Source organism: Lepus europaeus, chromosome 1 (assembly GCF_033115175.1).
Source record: "Lepus europaeus isolate LE1 chromosome 1, mLepTim1.pri, whole genome shotgun sequence".
Classification (NCBI taxonomy): Eukaryota; Metazoa; Chordata; class Mammalia; order Lagomorpha; family Leporidae; genus Lepus; species Lepus europaeus.
In genome coordinates, this window is record NC_084827.1 from 55,019,481 (window position 1) to 55,040,372 (window position 20,892).

General features: G+C 40.2%; 1 protein-coding gene across 1 annotated transcript in view; it reads right to left on the reverse strand.

Annotated features, from left to right (window-relative positions):
• Positions 1-20,892, reverse strand: part of CLASP1 (cytoplasmic linker associated protein 1) — a 291,310-nt gene that overhangs the window by 48,718 nt on the left and 221,700 nt on the right. Inside the window, exons 23-29 of the mRNA XM_062178774.1 lie at positions 17,897-18,000; positions 16,078-16,101; positions 14,656-14,900; positions 12,870-12,933; positions 10,304-10,467; positions 6,925-7,003; positions 5,276-5,419 (exon numbers count right to left, since the gene is read on the reverse strand). Of these exons, the coding sequence (XP_062034758.1) occupies positions 5,276-5,419; positions 6,925-7,003; positions 10,304-10,467; positions 12,870-12,933; positions 14,656-14,900; positions 16,078-16,101; positions 17,897-18,000 (824 nt within the window). The remainder of the gene's footprint in view (positions 1-5,275; positions 5,420-6,924; positions 7,004-10,303; positions 10,468-12,869; positions 12,934-14,655; positions 14,901-16,077; positions 16,102-17,896; positions 18,001-20,892) is intronic.

Below are 20,892 nucleotides of genomic sequence, written 5' to 3' on the forward strand. Positions count from 1 at the left end.
ATAAACAATAAAACAATAGCAATAGTAAAACAACACTCAAAGAACAATAGCAGGAGCTGCAATAAATCACGTTTATTTTATATGCTGCATGGCATATATTTATTTTATATGCTTTATAGCAATGAATCCTCCCAATAACGCCTGGGACAAGTATTAGTACTGCTGCTTCACAGATCATAAACAAGAACTTAGAGATGAAATTACTTGCTCATACCACTAACAAGTGGTTGAGTCAGAAGTCAAATAGAGGCCAAACTTTAGCAGTTACTTTCTATCAGTAACACAGTCTATCACTCTATATCATGTGCAGTGCATGAAGAAAGCCAAGAAAGAACTAGTGTTCATACAGCTTGGTCAATACAACCAGTCAACACTCCCACACTTAAGTTAAAAGGCACTAAATTACTTAGATAAGGATAGTCCTGGCTAATTTCTACAACTGTTTTAAAAATGAGGACAATTTTAGATTTCAGAGCACACTGACATATCACATCACAATTTCCAAGGTATTTTAATTTATTTAACCACTACATCCATTGAGACAATGCTTCAAATACATCTCAGTATCTTGGGTGAGGCAGCTTCATCCCTTATAATCGCAACTGTATTTCTAAATATCCACTGGATGTTACACCAAAATAAGGCCTTTACGTAAAACTGGATCTGCCTCCAGCAAGGATGAATCTGCATGTCCTATTGTGTAACCTGTAGTTTTGTAGTTTATGGAGCAAAGGAATGCACATTCAAAACATTTTGAGCATACCATTCAAACAACTTCAGATTTTAGAGTTCAATTTATAGATTAGGGAAAGCTCAAGCAGATCTGTTAAGCCTATGCAAAAATTCTAAAACTAAAAAAGTTCTGAAATCTGGAGACTTCTGTCCCTGAGCAGTCTGGATAACAGATATTCAATCTGTGTTTGAATCCCATCTTTAACACACCTGCTTGAATGAAACCGTCCTGGCTATGTGCAAGAAAGCCAAACAATCTGGAGTCACAGATATGGTGAGTGACCAAAAAACAAAGAGTTCCCAGAATGCAGCACAGGGGCAGCTGCTAAAGTAAGCTGAACTAGCAGGATCCAGGTAGGGGGCTGGGAAGCTCCCTAATCAGGTAAGATCTAAGCAGTTATCAAGTAACTATGGAAGATTCCTGCCAACCCCTTGAAAAACACGATACAGACGCCTCGTCCCACCCCATTCCCACTGAGTGAGTGAGACTTGTGAACAGGACTGATGTCTCTCTCTTTACTGTTACCCAGCACAAGGGATTTTTAGACATAAAAAAGGCCCCTCTCTGACTCTGAGTTAATCAAAGGGGAGACTATCCTGAGTGGGTCAAAGTTAATCAGGTACATTCAAAGTGAGGGAAACATCTGTATTTGCATTAATTTCTCCATTAAAAAAAAGATTTAATTATTTATTGGAAAGGCAGAGAGACAGAGAGAGAGATGGATCTCCATTTACTGGTTTATTCCCCAGATGGCCCCACGAGCAATCTGACAATGGGCCTGGTCAAAGCCATGAACCAGGCATTCTGTTCTCCACATGAGTGGCAGGGCCCAAGTACAGAGAACATTATTCACTGCCTTCACAGTCCACCTTAGCAGGAAGCTGGATCACCAGCGTATTAGCTGGCACTCAAACTGCCACTCCAGTGTGGAATACTAGTGTCACAAGTAGCGGCTTAAGCTGCTGCACCACCACACTAGCCCCTCGTCTTCATTTTTGATGAATAGTGTGCTAATTAATTCTTGGCTGGCAGTCTTTCAGCACTTTGAATGTTACCCACTGCCTTCCATCCTCCACGGTTTCTGATGAGAAATCAACTGTTAATATTATTGAGGGTACAATAGATACAATGAGCTGATCCCCTGTTGCTGGTTTTAGGAGCAACTCATTGGATTTTGATGTGTGTAAGTGTGGAACTTTTTTTCTTAGAGTTTGTTGAGCTCCTTAGATGCAGAGATTAATATTCCTCATGAAATCTGGGAAGCTTTTGGATATCAGTTCTTCAGATATTGTCTTGCTGACTTTGAAGAAGCCAATATTCTGCAGGGCAGCCCCTGCAAGCTGAGACTGGCCCCTGGCTGACAGCAAGAAAGCAGGCATCTTCGTTCCACACCCATAAGAAACAGATTTCTCCCAACAACTACTGAGCTGGAGGCTCACCTGAGCCTCAGCTGAGAGTACAGACCAAGGGGTAGCTTGAATTCTGCCTTGTGAAACCTTGAGCAAAGAACCCAGAGAATCATACCAGACTCCTAACCCAAAGGAACTGGGAGACAATAAACATGTGTTTGTGGGGCCAGTGCTGCAGCATGGCAGGTTAAGCTGCCACCTGCAACACCAGCATCTCATATGAGCACTGGTTCCAGTCCCGTCTGCTCCGATTCTGATTCAGCTCCCTGCTAATGTGCCTGGAAAAGCAGCAGAGGATGGCCCAGTGGTTGGGCCCCTGTCATTGATGTAGGAGACCCAGATGGAGTTCCCGGCTCTGCCACTGTGACTATTTGGGGAGTGAACCAGCAGGTGAAAAATCTTGATCTCAAGCTCTAACTCTGCATTTCAAATAAATAAATGAATCTTAAAAAAAAAAAAAAAAAAAAAGCATGTATTGTTTCAAACTGCTGTGTTTGTGGTAATTTGTTACATAATAGAAAACTAATAGAGAGGGCAAATGAGGGGACTTTTAAGATTATACTTGTAGTTTTTAAACATGATGGCTTCAAAATGTCATTTGAAATCAAATAATTTGCCTGTGGGTGTTTATCATTCATTAATTCATTCAAAATACGTACTGAAAGCCCACAATAGCCAGAGCTGGGCCAGGCCAAAGCCAGGAGCCAGGAGCTTCATCTGGGTCTCCCACATGGGTGCAGGGGCCCAAGCACTTGGGCCATCCTTGCTGTTTTCCCATGTGCTTAGCAGGATCAGAAGTAGAGCAGCTGGGACTCAAACTGGTGCCCTATGGGGTGCCAGTACCACAAGCTGTGGTTTTAACCCACTGTGCCACAGTGTCAGCCCCATCCATGTCTAGAGATTTAATCTCAGGTCAATATTCTAAAATATTGGGTCTGAACTCTGTTTATTAAAAATCAGCCAAGAGTAGAAGGAATCCCAACCAAAATGAACACAAAGTTCAGACTCTGCTCTGCACCAAGTAAATAAAATTATCTAGAAATAGAGTCCAGGACTCTACACTGATTTTAACTGCAGCCAAACTACTGATCTAAAATTTCTCAAATTCATCAGAAGATGAAGATTGTTGGACTAGAATGGGAGTGTGAATTCAGCCCAGAGGCAAGGGATTAGGCAGCCTTCATAACGGGGAACAGGGAGAAGCAGGTGCAGCCAACAGAAGTAGCACACTAAAGGAGACAGCGCTTTTCGACGTGAAAGTGCAAAGATAATTCAAACAGCCAATGAAGCACGTGCTATCTAACAATAAATCTAATTCCTCATCATATTTGGCTTGAGCTGATATTAAAGTAAGCTGAGGTTTGTAGAGCCTCAGGCTTTTAGATGGTTCAAGCAGGTAAGTTCCTGCAATGTCTTGACCAGAAAAGGACAGTTAAGTCCAAGCCCAAATTCTCTAATGTGCCTGTCCACAGAAAGTGAACCCAATGCTCAAAATGAGTTGCTCCCAAACAGGCCCTAGTCATGGCAATATGCAAATCTAGAACATGTTTCAGCTCATGGCAGAGAACACACACTGGCACAGACTCATACTAACATGTTATAACTAAAGCTCGTAGATCAAATTTTATTTAATACTTATGTTTATATTGGCTGATCTTGAGATTTGGAAAATTACAACAGAAATATCCTTTTCTGAGTTTTAAGCCAAACTAAATCATCCAGTCATCTTCCACTGCACCTCCCAAATCCCAGATGAGCTTACTGGTTAAATGCTATCAATGGAATTTCTTTTCATAGATGTTGAGATATTTTACCAAAGAATCATGAATCAAAAATATTCGTTTTTATTAGAATAATTCTGTATGATTGTTTTAAAAAGGTTTATCTTTGTCCTTTTGACTTTGGACAACTTAGTTTATTACTGTAGTAGGGATGTGAGAATTAAATGGACTATGAATTTTCCAAAGAAACCTTTTAGAACATTCTTCAGTTCTCTTCTTTGAACACCACTAGAGAGACAGTTAAGTGTCCACCACTTGCACTTGACATGCTAACTATTGCTTGGGACTGCCTTCCTTTGCCCTGCCCAGACCCAGGCAGTCCACATTTTCCACCCTGCCCTAAGGCCAGAGACCTACACTGGTAGAGATGGCCGTGGAAGGAGTACAGAACAGAAGAAAAAAAATGCAAGCTTCATGATTACACACAAATAATCAAAATCAAATTATGTTTAGTCTGAAGGCAGAAGTGAGAAATTTGGCTTCCAAAAGTACCAAAGGCAAAGCTTTTCTATAAAGGGAAAGCTAGCAACAACCATGTATGAAACCCAAGAGTAGAATACTACCTCGACAGGAAGAGAACCAGAGTAACAGCAACAGCAACCACAGCAATAACTTGCACCTGTACACCTGTAGCGTGTCAGGGACTGATTAATGCTGCACATGTTATTACTCTCATTGCCATTCTATGAAGCAGATGACTAGCTACCAATGAAAGTAATAGTAGCCTGTATTCTTTGTTGTATCCCTCTCAAAGTACCATTTTGGAAGAAAGTAGCAAATATTTCTCCTGAACTAATAAAACAACAACATCTTGGTATCAGAGTATCTCAAGAATCTGAATTCTACCCCTACCCCACTTCACTCCTCAAATTCAGTTGGTGTTCCAAGTGTTGCATAATATCAAAAGGGATTTTTTTCCTTTTTAAAATCAAGTGCCCATGATATTTCATCAAACTTTTCAACCACATCTTACCATCAGGCACCTTATAACCAGTTAGCTCTAGATCTATAATTCCATCTTCAAAATACATGTTATAGACTGATACAAGGAAAACAAACATCCTTGTAAGAGACACTGAACTGGTACTTTCATATTATAAAACACATAAAACAGATGCGTGAGAAAACTGAGCTGTACCAATCATATAAGACTTCAGACTCATTTCAGCATGTGAAGTCAGGAATAGGGCAACGCAGGAGAGAGAAGAAGCAAGAGCAAAGCCCTGGTTTTCAAGACAAAAGTGACACAGGTCTGTGTGTCGGCACAGTGGGTGGACTTCCAATTTCTAAGTAGATTTCCTTCATATGCCTAAGAACAGTTGGTAACTACACTTTGGGTTTCTTGCACATACCTTTCTCACATCTGAACTCTTTGGTTCTGTTGTCCAGGTTATGATTCTAGAAACCGCAAGCCTTGTCTCACTGGAGTTTACAAAATCTGTTGGATCCATCTGTCTGGCCAGAGATTCAATGTATTTCAAGATGGCAACTTTGACCTGAAAGAGCCAGTGATTACAAACATGGACACATGATGAATTTTTTAATGCAATCCTTAACTGGTGGTCAAAGAGACATAAACCTTGTTGAAGGAAAAACCTCCTTCCTTTCTCCTGGATCTACCTTTCCGCACACAGCCACCTTCTGTTTCTCACCTGTGTTACAATACAAACCAGCAGGGCAGCTCTGCCACTGACAGGGAGGGCAAGTTCAACTCCGGGGCCAGTTTTGTCACCAATTCTGGGCCAGGCCCTAAAAGCAGGATTTTCAGTCATCAAGCTCATGGTCTGTTCTAATTTCTCCATTGACCTCTCTATTGATTTTGGCCCCAGGAGAAAAGGAGTATTAATTAGGCTCATCCTATAACCCAAACAAGAGTTAATGACTGTAGGACATACAACGAACATGACCACACATGTCCTCCTTCATGTTTAGTCGTGTTATTATAATTATAATTTTCTACAACAGGTAACAGTTAATTTTCAGTGTCTTAGGATGTTAACATTAAAGAAACATTCCGACAAGAATGCCTATCTCGATATAACAGAATGCCTTCATTTTCTGGTTTAAACATTATTGAGAGAAAGACTAATTCCCCAATGTTTGTGAGCTTGAGGAGTACCTGGAGCCCTGACACACTGCTGGCAGTAACATAACGTGGTACAACTGTGACCATAATGAATGTGTCTTCCTTTCTTGTTTCACATTCTAACCCTGTGCCTAGCCAACCAGCTGCAACTAACTGTGAATTGAATACAGCTTCCTTTCCTTTCCACTTTCTAAATCACAAAAGGGAACTGCTGATCTTGGGACTAATCACAATGCTTGCTCAGTTCAACAGATGAATCGTTATTCATCTTAATATTATTGCTTAAGAATCCCAGGGACTGATGGCAGGGACATGGCTGGAACTGCTAACTTCAGATAAGGAAGAATTTACAACCACTAACTGCAAACAGCCAAGCTTTAGGTCAAGGGCGCCTCCTGGAGTCAGGATGATTACCGGAGCTGACCCTGAGAATCTGCCTAACAATCAGCTGAACCCATATCTTCTCTAACCTTCCCCAACTTCCTCTCTCTCTCTCTCTCTCTTTTTTAAGATTTAAAAATATCTTCTTTCTAAAGTTCTCTCTGGAGTAAAAGCACTTTTGAGACTGAAGATGGCTGCTTTCCCCCAAGCCTGCTAGCCTCTTGAATAAAATTGTTTCCTTGAATCAACTCTTGCCCCTCGGGAATTGGTTGTCCAGCATCAAGCAGACTGGGAAAATTTTTAATCCTAATAGCATCACAACCGTTTTGGCAGTTCTAAAAAAGTTAAACGTGTATCTTTCCAAGAAACCACTAATTCCTCTAAAAGGTTTTAAACCAAGAGAAATGGGAACATATCCATAAAGAGTAGAACAAAAATGCTCACAGCCGATTTACAATAGCTGAACGTAAGTCATGTGTAAGAATGCAAATTTAAGTTACAGAGGTTGAATTGTAATGACAAATAGTTACTAACCTTGAGGTTTGGAGTTTGAGTTTGATCCACAATAAAGCGCATCAAAATGTTAAATTGTTGATCAAATGGAAAGGAGTCCCTAGGTTTAAAAAAAATGCTTGTTTTTAAAGAAATTTATCACATATTAAACACATACTGCTGGATATTAACAAAGGAAGAGCTGATGAAATACATGTAAAACTGCTCATATTTTAGTGGTACTATTCACTTTACATAAATACCATATTATATAGAAAATCTAGAAGGAGGAATGAAAATCTTGTTTAAAGTCCTGAAACACACACTGCACTTAGTTTGAGTAGCTATTTTAAACAGTAAGACTTTAAGCAATAAACAGAATGCGACTCCCCCCTCTCCTTCTAGGGATCTGTTCCCCATCTCTTCAGCTACCTTTCTGAATACTGCTCACACGAAAAACACTGGTGACTCCCAAATTGTAATTCTACATGCTGGTGAGGCTGCTGATAGCTGACTCTGCTTAAGCTAACTATATGGTCTTCGTTGGTCCTGCTACCTATCTATGATCTCTGTTTTGTAACCCACAACGTAAGAAGGCTTGGGACACAGCAGATGATGCAAAGTTCTCCACCCAGCGACAAATCACACACAGAAGTCTGGAGCCTGAGGAGCCCTTCCCTTGCTCCATTTCATGCGTTAACTGATGCTATTTCTTGCAGTTATCACACATCCCTAAAGCAGTCTAGTAACTCTGAGGGACTTGGCGCTGGAGAAAGTCGGTGTTCTTGGCTTTAAATGCTGCGATGACTAGGACTGGTTTAAAACTGCCTAACTGAGCTCTGTGGGGAGCACCACGAGGTAACTTCCACATCAACAAGATAAAGACTGCAGTGCAAATACCTATCCCAACTGAGGCTGAGTGATCACATCACTTCCTCTTAGAGATTTTCCCAATTTGCAGAAGGGCAGCAAAATGAATAGGAAGGATGTAGCTTCAAATCTGTAAAATGAAGCTGTAACAGCTACTTCACAGGACTGACCTGAAAATTAGAAGAAATAAGGGAAGAAAGGGGCACATACTAGGTTCCAGTGTTAACATCATTATAATTACTAATAAAAAGTAAACCTGACTGAAAACATCATTCTCTCCTAACAGTTATTTGTGCCCAGGAAGCTTTAAGATCAGTTCCAACAGCAAAATACACTTCAATATATATGACTGTAATGACTAGTTCAGCAAACCACACAGAAAATGTTCCTCCTGTCTGCAGTCTGCAGACAGAGGTGGGTGCCGAATACATTTCAGCACTGGTGTGCTAAGTCGGGAAATGTGTGCTGCTGTCAGGCACAGCCAAAGGAAAGGAAACTGAGGCAGACTCGCACTCAGGTTCTCGTAACTGTCAGCCATCACTGTGCCTTCTGAATAATAACCAGCTAAGTAAATAAACAGCAGTCAAGCAAGGGATAGGAATGATGAAAGTGCTTTAGGGACTCAGACCAATGTACAGAGTTTAGGATTGTGCAGGGATCAACAAAAGTTCACAGGAGACACAACTGAACTCCTTTATCATCAAAGGTAGGAATCCCATCTTAATATTCTGACCATCTCCAGAAATCAGAAATGGAGCTGGCCATTCATAAACTCACCTAAATTAGATGATGTATGTGACCCTCGCAGTGTTTTAAAAAGTCTCAAATTGCCATTTCTAATTTTTTTTGAAAAGTCTGGTCACTGCTGACTGTAGCTGCCCAGCTTACCCATAATCTTCCCTCCCATCCACTGTACTCATTTACATTTACATCAGCTATGTCACTCCCATCCTAATCTCTGGACTGAATCTTCAAACAATCATTGGCATATTGGCAAATGGCAACTGCCCCTAATTCTACTAAATTTAATCTTCCAAAAAGAAGGGTGGAGTTTGAAAGCCTTACTGCAAATTTGAGTTCAAAGAAAATCAGAAGGAAAATCTATTTGGGTAATGGAATTCGTTTTTTAAATTCAAGAAACAGAGAAACAGCTCAGGCCCCATCTGCAGGTTCACTCCCCAAATGTCTGCACTGGCCATCACAGTCAGGGAGAGGGACAAAGCGCAAAGCTGAGAATTCAATCAAGGTCTCCCACATGGATGGCAGGGACCCAAGTACTTGGACCATCACCTGCTATTTCCCAAGATATGCACTGGCTGGAAGCTGGAATCAGAAGCTGGAGCCAGGAATGAAACATAGGTGCTCTGATACGGGACACGGGCATCTTAACTGGCATCTTAACCTGTAGGCCGAACTCCTGCTCAACGTATAAAAGAACTATATAGCAGTGCCAATTAAATAGACAGGGTCAGGGGCCAAATGAAAACATCTGGCATACTAGTGGAGAGGAACAAATACATGCTTTGAAGTCAGAGTCATGTAATAGATGCACGCATGAGAGATGATGGCAGGATAGTGTGCGCTACTGCTGGGAGAGAGCTACATAAGACAGAAAAACCATGAGCACTATCTACGCACACCCCACCAGAGAAAGGAGGGGAGGACAGGCCTACAGGGCGGCACCCGACAGTGACTCAGAAATCTACATTTCAGCTCCCAGACTGCCACTGGCACGAAGTGTACCCCTTGGCAAGTCAAAGCAGAGCAGCCTCTGCCTCTCACTGACAAAATGAACATCGAGTTTAAGGTTCTCCCATTTTGAAAACTCTATTGATACCTAATGTTATTTTAGTTTGTAGTAACTGCATCTTGCATTTTCTGTGTCACTTGAAGTCATTCATTTGTTCTTTTAAAAAACTCACTGATCTGACCCATTCCCCTCCACCTTCCACCAAATCCCAAGCAAGAAATTACTGTATAGTATCTTCTGCTATCATTTAATTCTATTCCATGCATGCTGAGGACCCACAATCACTCAGACAACAGCACACCATCAGTCTTCTTAACGTTTCTGAGCCACAGTAGCCCTCCTTTCCTCAGAATAGCCAGAAGAGTCACAACTGCTATGAAAATGTTTGCAGCCCCTGAGCTAATGCAACTATAAAGACTTTCCTGGACCAGTGGGAACTCTAAATCACGTGTGGATAGAAGAATTTCTAGTGTAACTTATGTAAGAAGGCAACGTATTAAAAATGGCAAGGTCTTCAGAAAGATGTGAGCAAATATTCTAAAAGTTGTCTGTAAGTGCTTCTAAAGAGAAAAGAATCAATTTTCAAAGTTTTACATTTGGTTTCACAGTTGTTTCAGGCACTCCTAAAAACAATGCCAAGTCAAGGAAAAGATGGTGTTTCACCCATGGACTGGCGGGACATGCAACAAGAAGCGTGGAACTGAGGAAGAGAGGAGGTGTTCACGTGGGAGACAAAGGCTATGGGTAACAGAAGACAATGTCCAGAAATCACATGCAATTGTCCAGTTCCTAAACACTCACCTTGTAACATCTAGAGCCTTCTGAACTTTTGCTTGCACAGATCCCAGTAAATCTGCTCCCATTTTCTTAAGCAGTTGTGTGAGGAGAACAAAAAGCCAGTCTTGCAAGTCATCCTTATGAATTATTATAAAATCCACAAGAGTCTCCAAAAACATACTGAAAACCTAAACACAAAGGAAAACCAAACATTTCACATATTCAGTTCACCATTTTCTCCAAAGTCAACAAAGCCCCAAACTGGCTTTGCCCAGACCCTCATACATTACATTAACACCATTAACACTGCTCTTAATTCAGAAGGTCAAATGTACTGCAGAAAACAGATAAAGGAAAAAACACTGGGACTTACTCTCTGTTGTGAATTCCACCGCAACCCAGGCCATGCAACAAAACAAATTCCATGTTAGTCCACAGTAAATTAATACCATTTTCATGCACTTTCTTTTAAAAAAAAAAAACCTGCAAAAGCTATAAATTGATAAACTACTCTCCCTTCCTTCAATATAAGCCTGTAAAAGTCAGTACTGTTAACTTCTCTGAGTTTAATCCTGGAGGTTTTTTCTTTGAAGGACACAAGGAAGGGAGGAAATGAAAACTCCTAACTGTCCTAATTCTATACTAGTTCTGTGCATCATGTAGCATTCAACAAATACTATTATAGGGTGAACAATAATGACAACAAGGCAAACACCAAAAACCAACTCACTGATGTATGCTTGATGTATGCCATCAACTCACTGATCAGATTTTATGAAGTAACAGAAGATTACAGCTTACAATAAAAGCTACTGACACTGACCACTCCCCTCATTCTCACACGGCTCTGTGGCCACTGCTATCTGAGGTGACAGAGGGTTTGCCGTGAACATCTCTGACACAATTTTCAGAGAGAAAAGTGGCACTGCCCTGGTAATGAGACTCGCTCTCCAGGGACAACCCACCAATCCCATGCCTCCTTGGTTCCACCACAGGTTTCCTGGGAGATGACTCAGGACAACCACCAGCCAGCCCTGGCTGTGGGACTCCTGGCTGAGCTCATGGACAGCTAGCAAGTATCAACTAAACTGAGACCTCAGACTCACTGTACAAGAGACTTCTGATGGAAACAAATTTCCTTCTTTATCCTCACATTCTGCTTCTGAATCAGCCATCTAGAGGTGATAGGTAACAGAAATTTCATCAATGTTCAAAACCATATCCTTTATGGTATAAATCTTATGCTTATGCTTTAAATCTTACTGCTTTTAACACTATCTCAGAAAAAAAAAAAATCCTGATAATTACACCTTTGGATATCTACGTGACCTTTAAGCCTTTTTTTGGATTTTTAATATTGCTTGTGTTAACCTTGTTGTGAGGATCATAACTGAAACTTTAAGACATATTTTGAACTTGATGCTGAGTGAGGACTATTGTGGGGTGTGAGGCAAGAACCCTTGCATCACCCCACTGTGCTCTGGTGAGTGTGTTAAAAGGCAAGGCCACATCTTGTTTTCTGTATCCCTGGCCCAGAGCAGGTTAAATGCTGAGTCATTTGGAGGATGGATGGATGGATAGATGCTTGATACCTCAAGGACAATGCCTATAAGGAAGCTAAGATAGGAAAAGAAGGATGATGATGATAACCAGCTAGACCACTGGGCTACCCACAGGTTTCTTTCTCCTAGCAAGACTTGGAAGAAAGTCTTTGATAGGAAACAGTAGTATACTAACAGTTAAACCGCCATATCAGGTTTCAAGATTTGCTTCTGCACATTTAAGATTCTACCAATTCCCATATGTTAGGTCCTTTTACCCACACTTTACTTTTTCTAAATCTTCATTTCTCTATTTTCTTCCTCTGAAAACATAAACAGTCCCTAATGGCTTCCTCCTAAACAATGGTATTTATCTAAAATCTTCCCTCTCTCAGTACTGCCCCTAGAGAGGACCCTGTCCCCTACTCATGGGTGTTGCACCCTGAGCAGGGGCTTCCTTGTCAGAAAGGTATTCCTTAGGGTCTGTGTTACCGCTGGCCCCCCGAGAGGGCACCAGCTAGGTGACCACCATCCAGCAAATTCTTGGAAGCAGCAAAATTCCATTGCCAAAATAACTATTCTATTGCTCTACGGGAGAAATAACCTGGCTTTTCAATAAATCCATTAAATAAATACTTTCATTTTTCTATCTTGTTCTATGAGGACAAATTCTACATGGGATTAAAAAATAATTATATACTGATTTTTCTCACTATTGTAAGTTAAAAAATATACTATATATTATAATAAAATCTCACATTCTAACACCTATAGCCTACTGTTGGACTAACAGGAGGCATGCAAAATTATCTGTTGAATAAATAAAAGACCAACTCCTACTGAAGCATACTTGTTTAAGTTGAAGTTTTATGGACATTTACATTTCTGAAATTTCATTTGTAAAAGATGTAAACATAGACCACTGCTAAAACTGGTGTTAAAATTTGTAAGGTTGGAACTGTACCACTCATTCTTGGGTAGCATATTATACAGCTCACATGGACATGCAGACAGGGGGAAGATAAGAAAGGCATGATTCTCAGACTTGCCTTGCTATGAGGGTCAGCAAACATCCGGGTGAAGATTTCACACAATCTTTTCAATTCTACTCGACTAGAGGAAATAAAATACAAATAAATGAATTTTTAATAAGTCAATGCTGCAACTATAGTTATAGCTATGCTTTTAAAAATACTTTTATTTCAGTAAACTCCATAAGCTTTACATAAGTTTTATTTATAGAAGCTTGCTGCATAAACAAATTGTCCTACTGAATTCATGATGACATTAAGTAGGAATATAAATCCACAGATTTGCTCTCAAGATGAGGAAACTGAGACCCAGAGTGATTCACTCAAGCTCACATATCAGGAAGTAACAAAGCCATCAGCCAAATCCCTGTGTCTGTTTTCCCCCTACCACAACTGAAAGGCAATGGGCTCAACCAGTCAGTCTGGATCTTACTCTCAATTCTCCTATAAATATTATAGTCTGATATCTTTAAGCCTCCCATTTAAGCTTTGGCCTCTTCTCTTATCAGTCAAATAGGATAGGTGCTCCGTCACATGGCTGTGAAAGAAGATAACATATTATATCTGCTGCTGTGCCTCGGACAAAGCAAACACTCATTTCACATTGGTGCCCTCTGCCATTTCTGATCCTTGACTGTACTCCAGAGTCCCATTTTTACTTCAGGGCTTGCCCAGATGTTCTCTTCCCCAAAGCATCCCTCAGTCATCCCTCCCATGAAGGTTAGAGAGCTGGTTAAATGGGCTTTCAATACTGTTAACAACACAATCAGACTAACGTTGGTCAACAAGTTGCTAGAGATTACTCAGTGTATACCTGGTGAGCACTAAGAATCCAGAAATGGGACTACCAGGATTAAACAGATTCCTGAGCAACAATCATGACAAATCAACCTCATTGTGTTCTTGACAGATCACTCTCAGACTGTCACAGTATGTAGGATAAAAGCTCTTACAGCATTTTCATAAACAGAATGGAGAATGAGGGGGGGGGGGGTTCTGGGGAAGAGTAAGACCACCTGAACAGCCACACCTTGAGTACAGCAAGGCACCAGCCAGCACTAGCCAGCTTTGTAGAGCCACGGCTGCCTCCGTATACAGCCATTGAGCCTAATACCTAAACAAAACTATCCAAAGGATATAATATTCTGTATTTCAAGGATTCTAAGCTGCTCATCTCTCTCTCTCTCTCTTTTTTTTTTCATGTTCTCCCAACTCTGTCATTGAGATTCATCTTAAGTCAATGACCTATCAGTATTGTCTTGGCTTATTCAGCAGCATTTACTAAAGGGATATAAAATAATGAGGTGTCAATGGTGTCTTAGAGTTAATAAGATATCTTTTTAGTATGTGTAACATATGTTCACATTGGAAACTTTATGAAATATAAAAATGAAGAAAAAGGCAAAAATAAGCAGTTTTAGAGGCAATGTTGTTACATTATGGAGTGCTCCACTTTAGCCTCTCTTTACTATGCACATTTATAAGGTGTATATAAGCCTAGGTATATTAACGTATTTTTAGACTGAGACTGGCACTATTTCATTCAGATCCCTAAGAATCATACTGATCTGTGGTTGTTTATTTTTTTTAACCTTAATTACAAACTGTAGCAAGATTTCTCACAAATGTCCACATTTACCAGACAAATATAAGCCTAAAAGTTACAGAATATTCACCAACTCTCTCAAAGCTTCTGAATGTCTCGGCCATCCGAGTTCCTGCAGCACCTGGCCCGGTCCCTGGAACTCCGGGAGGGCTCCATGATGACAGGGATGTGGGGCTCAATCTGGCCTCCTGTCCTCACCTCAGGGTTCTCTGGCTCTTCAGGAGGTTCTGCAGGCCCAGAAGTCCCTCCTTCCTTTCTGACCAGTTTGAACTCGCACAGTGGTTGAGAACCTCTGCCACATCCTCGGTCTGCCGCAGATAGTGGGGAATGCCGCCATTCCTGGAGCCGTAGGAGCGCTCGGAGCAAACACTTGAGGCATCACTATTGGCATCGTCATCAGAATACATTCCGTACGGCTCGTATCTCCTCCTCACTGGCTTCTTCTGACAGATCCAATGAAGCATGGGGGTGGTTGGGGAAGAAATGGAAAGGTGTAATGACCATGAGTCAGACCAAGCAAAACCAACAAAGAGCTGCATGTGAAAGGACACACATACTTTCCTACACGTAGAGATTAGGAAAACAGAAACAGAAAAAGCAGTCCTCCAGTTGGTGAGAACGTAGTAAGCATCACACTTCTCAGCCAAGGGCAGGGAGCACAGCCTGCAGTAGACATGGCTGAGCGAATTCAGGAAGGCTCCCAACCCTCCCGCCCAGACGGGAGGTAAGTATCTGTTAAATAGCCCAGCTCAGCTCCTGACACACTGCAGGTGCATACACTCACCAGCCCCTCCCCAGGCAAAAACAGTATCTCCTGAGCATGGCCTACGGGTAATCTTGTTTGAACATTCATATTTCCTTAACAAAGCATGAAACTGTAATGCCATTGGTAGAAGCATCCTATGCAAATGGACTTTGATGTTACCCGTGTCATTTTTATTAAGGACTTACACGTTTTACAACTAGGCTTATTTTAAAGTAGACTATAATGCTCACTTCACTCATTTCTCTTACCCTGAATATGAAACTTGAAGTTAAATCCCTAAATGATATAGCAACAGCTATATAGAACTGATAAAAATACAATTTTTTTCTAAAGGCTAAACAGATATTGTTTAAACTACACAAATGCAACTTTTTAATCATATGGCTATCATTATTAATCCCAGCTTGCCTTATGCCTATTATTTCAACATTACTAACCATACCCTCTTTTACTCTCAAAAGTATTTCTGTTTGGATGATAAATTACATGATCATCCTACTTATACACAAATTAGATTCCTAAAATAAGAAAAGTGCAGAATAAAACCATTCATGAAACAACAGTGACACACACAGGACTAGACACAGACCGAGTTAATAAAGTGAAGCACAAAAAGGAGAAGAGACAGAGCTTGAGGTTCAAAATAAATAGAGAAGTAAATGCACGTGAAAGGTGACTGACTCCATCACCAATATGGGCATCACTAGATTCAACAAAATCATAATTCAAACCAGTATTTCTATATTATACTACATTTTTGTTGTTGTTGTTACCTTCATTGGCTTCTAAAAAAAAAAAAACACACTTGCAACAGAAAAAATAAAGTTGTAAAACAAAAGTTAAAGCACTGGTACCTTGCTCCTGGAGTCTCCTAATAGCTGTAGGCAGGAAAATATTGAAGGATGGGGAAAAAGCATAGAGAATTACGTCAGAAGCATATGTGGGGATTGTTCTTGCAACAAAAGTGTACAGCAAAACATCTCTTAGCAAACCAAAAGTACAGGTTAGCAAGCGTTTCATATCAAGCGAATAATAATAAAGAATGCTTTCAAAATAGCATTTCCTAACCCTCTTGCTCCGTGAGGAACCTTCTGAGACTTGCTGCAATTCTTCCCCTTCCAGCAAGGCATGGTTCTGAAGACTCAGTTAATTCTACCATCTACTCCTCTGAGACATCTGTCTGAGACATCTGGCTTCTAGCCTGTACCATTCCTGTGTCTTCTCTTCTGAAGCAGCTCACTCAAAGGGACCAAAGGGTCTGGACAAAAAGTAACTGGGGCAGAGTAAATATAATGGGAGCTGAAGCTTAGAGAAAAGCTCAAGTCAAGTTCAAACTAAAGCAGTTCTTTCCTGCTTCTTAGAACTTTGCACACAGTCCCTAACGCAGTTCTTTAGAGAACAAAAAACGCCACCACCTTAACTGAAGTCCCATTTTATTACGGGTTTCAGTGTCCATCATTTCCCACCCCTCTGACCTCTACTTCTTAGGGTCTCTGAATAAATAAGAGACAGATGCTAAATGCTGAAAGTTGCCAGGAAAAATAGCTTCACAGAGGTCTGTTCCAGCTCTTTAATTCTACAAGGTTAGAGCAATTAGCCTGAACTCCAGTACTTGCCAGAAAAAAAGTCCATCTACACATAAGGCAGATGAATAGAGCTGGCTGGGCAGTGTGCCTGCAGGGAGAGCACTGTGACAGCAGCAACTGCTTTCTCAGAGACATTTGTCACAGGGCTCATCTGACTAAGCAAGAATAACTGAAGGAGACAGGAGAAGGGACAAAGGCTGGCGTCACTGTAGCCACAGACTATAAAAGGTTCATCAGATGGAACATGGCTGGATTAACGACTCCTGGGTCTGAAAGCAGGGTTTTCCATACAAACTTTTCTCCTTACAAGATAATAAACCTTAAAACAGAAAAGCAAGACAGTTCCAAAAGGTATCTCTTTCAAATGCTGAGCACATCAACAGGGACATAGAAGAGGCTGTGTTTACTACTATTTGAAATGCAGCTTTAGAAACCAATTTGACCTCAGGCCCATTCTACCAAGGACTTTTTGCTATAACCACAATCAAAGGAGTTCTGATTTCTTTTGAGGTCTTAGGTATTACATTACAATAATGGAAACACATGTTCCACCAGTGCTTTTTATCCTCAAATAGTTAACATTAGTATTTAGGAAAGTTTGCTCAAATGATGACTTAAGGTCTCATTTAAAAAAAAAAAAAGTGAGGTAACAGAATAAATGCAAGATTTTCAAACCTCAAACTCTATTATTATCATATATTTAGGCTATGCCATCAAAGTCTGTAAAGCAACAGAAGCAACAGAACGGAAACAAGAAAATGCTAGGGAAAACTGTGATCAGAAAGAAAATAAAACCACAACAAAAAGCAGCAGTCCAGTGACATCTGAGAGGTCCGATGTCATCAAAGCCTCCTGGATACTGAGGAGCAAGGAGAGGAAACACTAGATGCTACTATTCTCCATGAGGACAATTTTCACTTATGTGTGTGCAGAAGGAAAAGTTTAAGAAGAAAACAACACTAAAAATTTACCCAGTATTTAGAGAATGCCAAAGAGGGCTCAGTAACCTGATCTGGGGACAATTCCTGTGGAGACAGAGAAGGGGCCGGGCAACCCAGAGGCCCTGTGCACACGTTGTGCCTCTTACCAGAGCATCGGCGACGGCAGCTTCCAGGTCTGTGCTTGTGCTCAAAACTCGCATGGCATTCACAGAGCCAGGGATTCTTCCTGTCTGGCCAAGCCCAAACCGGTCTATTTGGAAAACAAAAGCATAAGATGTGTCACATTAATTCGAATTCTTCCCCCACATACAGAGGCTCCTGCCTTTTCTCACTGTGTGGCTAGAGGCACTGAAAAATCTCTAGCCAACTTTAACTACACTTGACTTGTTTGCCAGTGGTAGAAGCTGTTCACATTTAATACTATTATGCCACAAAGCATTCTATTTAAATTGTTTGATAATAACATTTCACTATTAAAAAGTTTTGAAAGATGGTACAGGAACTTATAGAAGGGAGCTGGGTAATGAATGGAGCTTTTAATGTGCATAGCTTTTCCGCTAGAGACAAGTGGCCTTGATGGTTAGTCTAATTAGAAGGCTTCATGTCTGAATAAAATTTTAAACAAATGCATTTAATTGATCTTAGTCCAAGTTTTAGTTGTGTCACTACTGTTTTACTGTATGATTCATTAAGCTTAATTAGTTTTGGATACTTATTCATTATGATGTCTGTGTCTAGAACAGTTCTTTAACAATCACCATAGAAATCTAGTATCTATTGTGGAACATTAATCATTTAGATAATTTTAGTATAAATTTTATCTGAGGATTTTTGAACGACAATCTTTAGGTAGATAAACAAAAAAGAAAAAATCCAAAGACTTTCAAACAAGTTTTGGCAGTTCAGTAGACTATGTTGAGCTTACTAGTGCTCCCTGCAAATGAAGACTCCCTTTCTGAAATCCATTAGTTGGTAACCAGCCCTCCTTAAGAAGTGCTGTCCATCAAAACTATGGGCACAACTGGACAAAGTAGGTGTAAGTCATACTTCATCAGTGTGCTACACCACCTATCGATAACTGACTTTGGGAGAAAAATTTTACGATAAAAAAATGTTTTCTCTATGTTAACAAACAAGACATTGTACAAGGAAAATCTCTAAACCTAAACCTGTAAATACTAGCCATATTCTAGTAATGAAGCATTTAGAATGAAAGGGAAGCTACTAGCTATGTGGAATCTACATGACTGGATGTTTCCTACAGAATGACACATTTAAAATTTTAGGTAACAAGACAGCACTTCGGTGAACTTTAAAAATGAAGTAGTATTTAACTTTTTGGGATATCAATTTCAATACATTATACCTTCCACCACCACAGAAAGGGGAAAAAAATTTTAAACACTGCTAGTTAAGAGTTATACAGTCATGAAATTTTATAAAGAAACAAAAATTGTATGTTATACTATCCCCTTTTTTAATGCATTTGCAGATTGGTTCAAATGTCATCTTAGCCACTAGTTTGAAAGGTGACTTAATGTGTCACATACTAAAAAAAGACCACAAACATTCATATGTATTCATTTAAATACTTAGATGTGTCAGTTGAAATATGAAACAAGTATAAATCTGAGATTAACTGTACACTTTGATGAACTTCATTCAAGTCTTTCCATTAAAAAAGGGTAGATAGTAGGGGATTTATGAGTAACAGAATGAAAGTAATTCAATTATAAGCCATTTAAAAATTACCCAGCATAAACTTAAATGAAACGGATTCTTAAAAAATTGAAAAAAAAAAATAGATCTCATGCCAGCAATTCTTGCTCCAGGGATAATACTGATTTTTTTTTTCAGACACAAAATTAAAGTTCTAAGAACAATGCAATTATTCTGTGCTTCCTAGATGCATACAGCTTTGCCATATACAGTGACTATAGATCATTTGATATAATATATCAGAGACATTTGAATTTCAAATCTTAAGGGAAAATGTATGGATCTAAGCGAAATTATAAGCTTTTTGTTTTCATCAGACAATTTGGTGAGATCTGTTCTGCATTCTCCCTGATCTTATAGTATTACGAAGCTCAGTTGTCCAAAATGGATACATAGGAGTGTGCCCTCAGTCTGTCCCATCATCTTCAGGGGAATGGCTAGCTTCATTTAGAGAACAGAGAAAAATGGCTCAATGAATCTGCAATGGTTGTGACCATCAAGAGTCTGTGAATTAGTAGAGCATGCCTTGCCCAGCAAAGAAACAGTAGCCATTAGGGACCATGAAAACATGAACAAGAAGCCAGGGAAGCCTGGTTCACAGCTGCATTATTGTGTCCCTATGGCTAGCCAGTGGGTGTCTGGTACCGTTAAATGGAGCTGAGAAGGTCTGGGGTTCACAGGCTGCAAGGGCTACCTGTGGCCTGATCTAATTGCTTAAATCCTCATCTTGTTTTTCCATAAAATGCTTAGGCTCATACATAGACTTTCATACATCTGAAATTAAATACACCATAGTATGGAACACTGGTAATTAAATGATACTTAAAGTTAACATTAATGTTCAATACTTGATTGGGGGGTGACAACTTTGGAGATGAAGGACACTGCTGGATGACATCCGTATCCCTCTTTCCCATGGGGACCCTATGTAACATCTAGGGCTGGTTGTTGCTTCCCTGATGGGGGATGTAGGAGGGGAAGAAGTGTTTCCCTGGCTGATTGTTTGTTTAAACATACATGTGAACACTGGAGAAATGATGTTGTCAAACAGGCTATAAAGCATCTACAGCCTATTAACAGAACTATAAACATTCAACAACTTAAAAAAACAAAAGGACATTGGGGAAAAAATATGAGGTGCATACATGCCAACCGCTAGCCGACACAGATGAAAACAAATGTTAACATGGGTGTGAAACTAGAACATATGAAGAAGCCAAGTCATGCAGTTAGCACTTGTTCACCTGACTGCCCAACAGATTCAGCAGTGGAGAGAGCACTAGTGGACCTGGAATGACGTCGAGAGGCTGCAGGTAAAAGGAACGGCAACACCCACAGGATTAACACAGAAGTACCACAGGAAATGCAGGGACTGCTACCAACAAGGCCACATTTTCTCATGGAAAGAAATGGTGCTGGATAT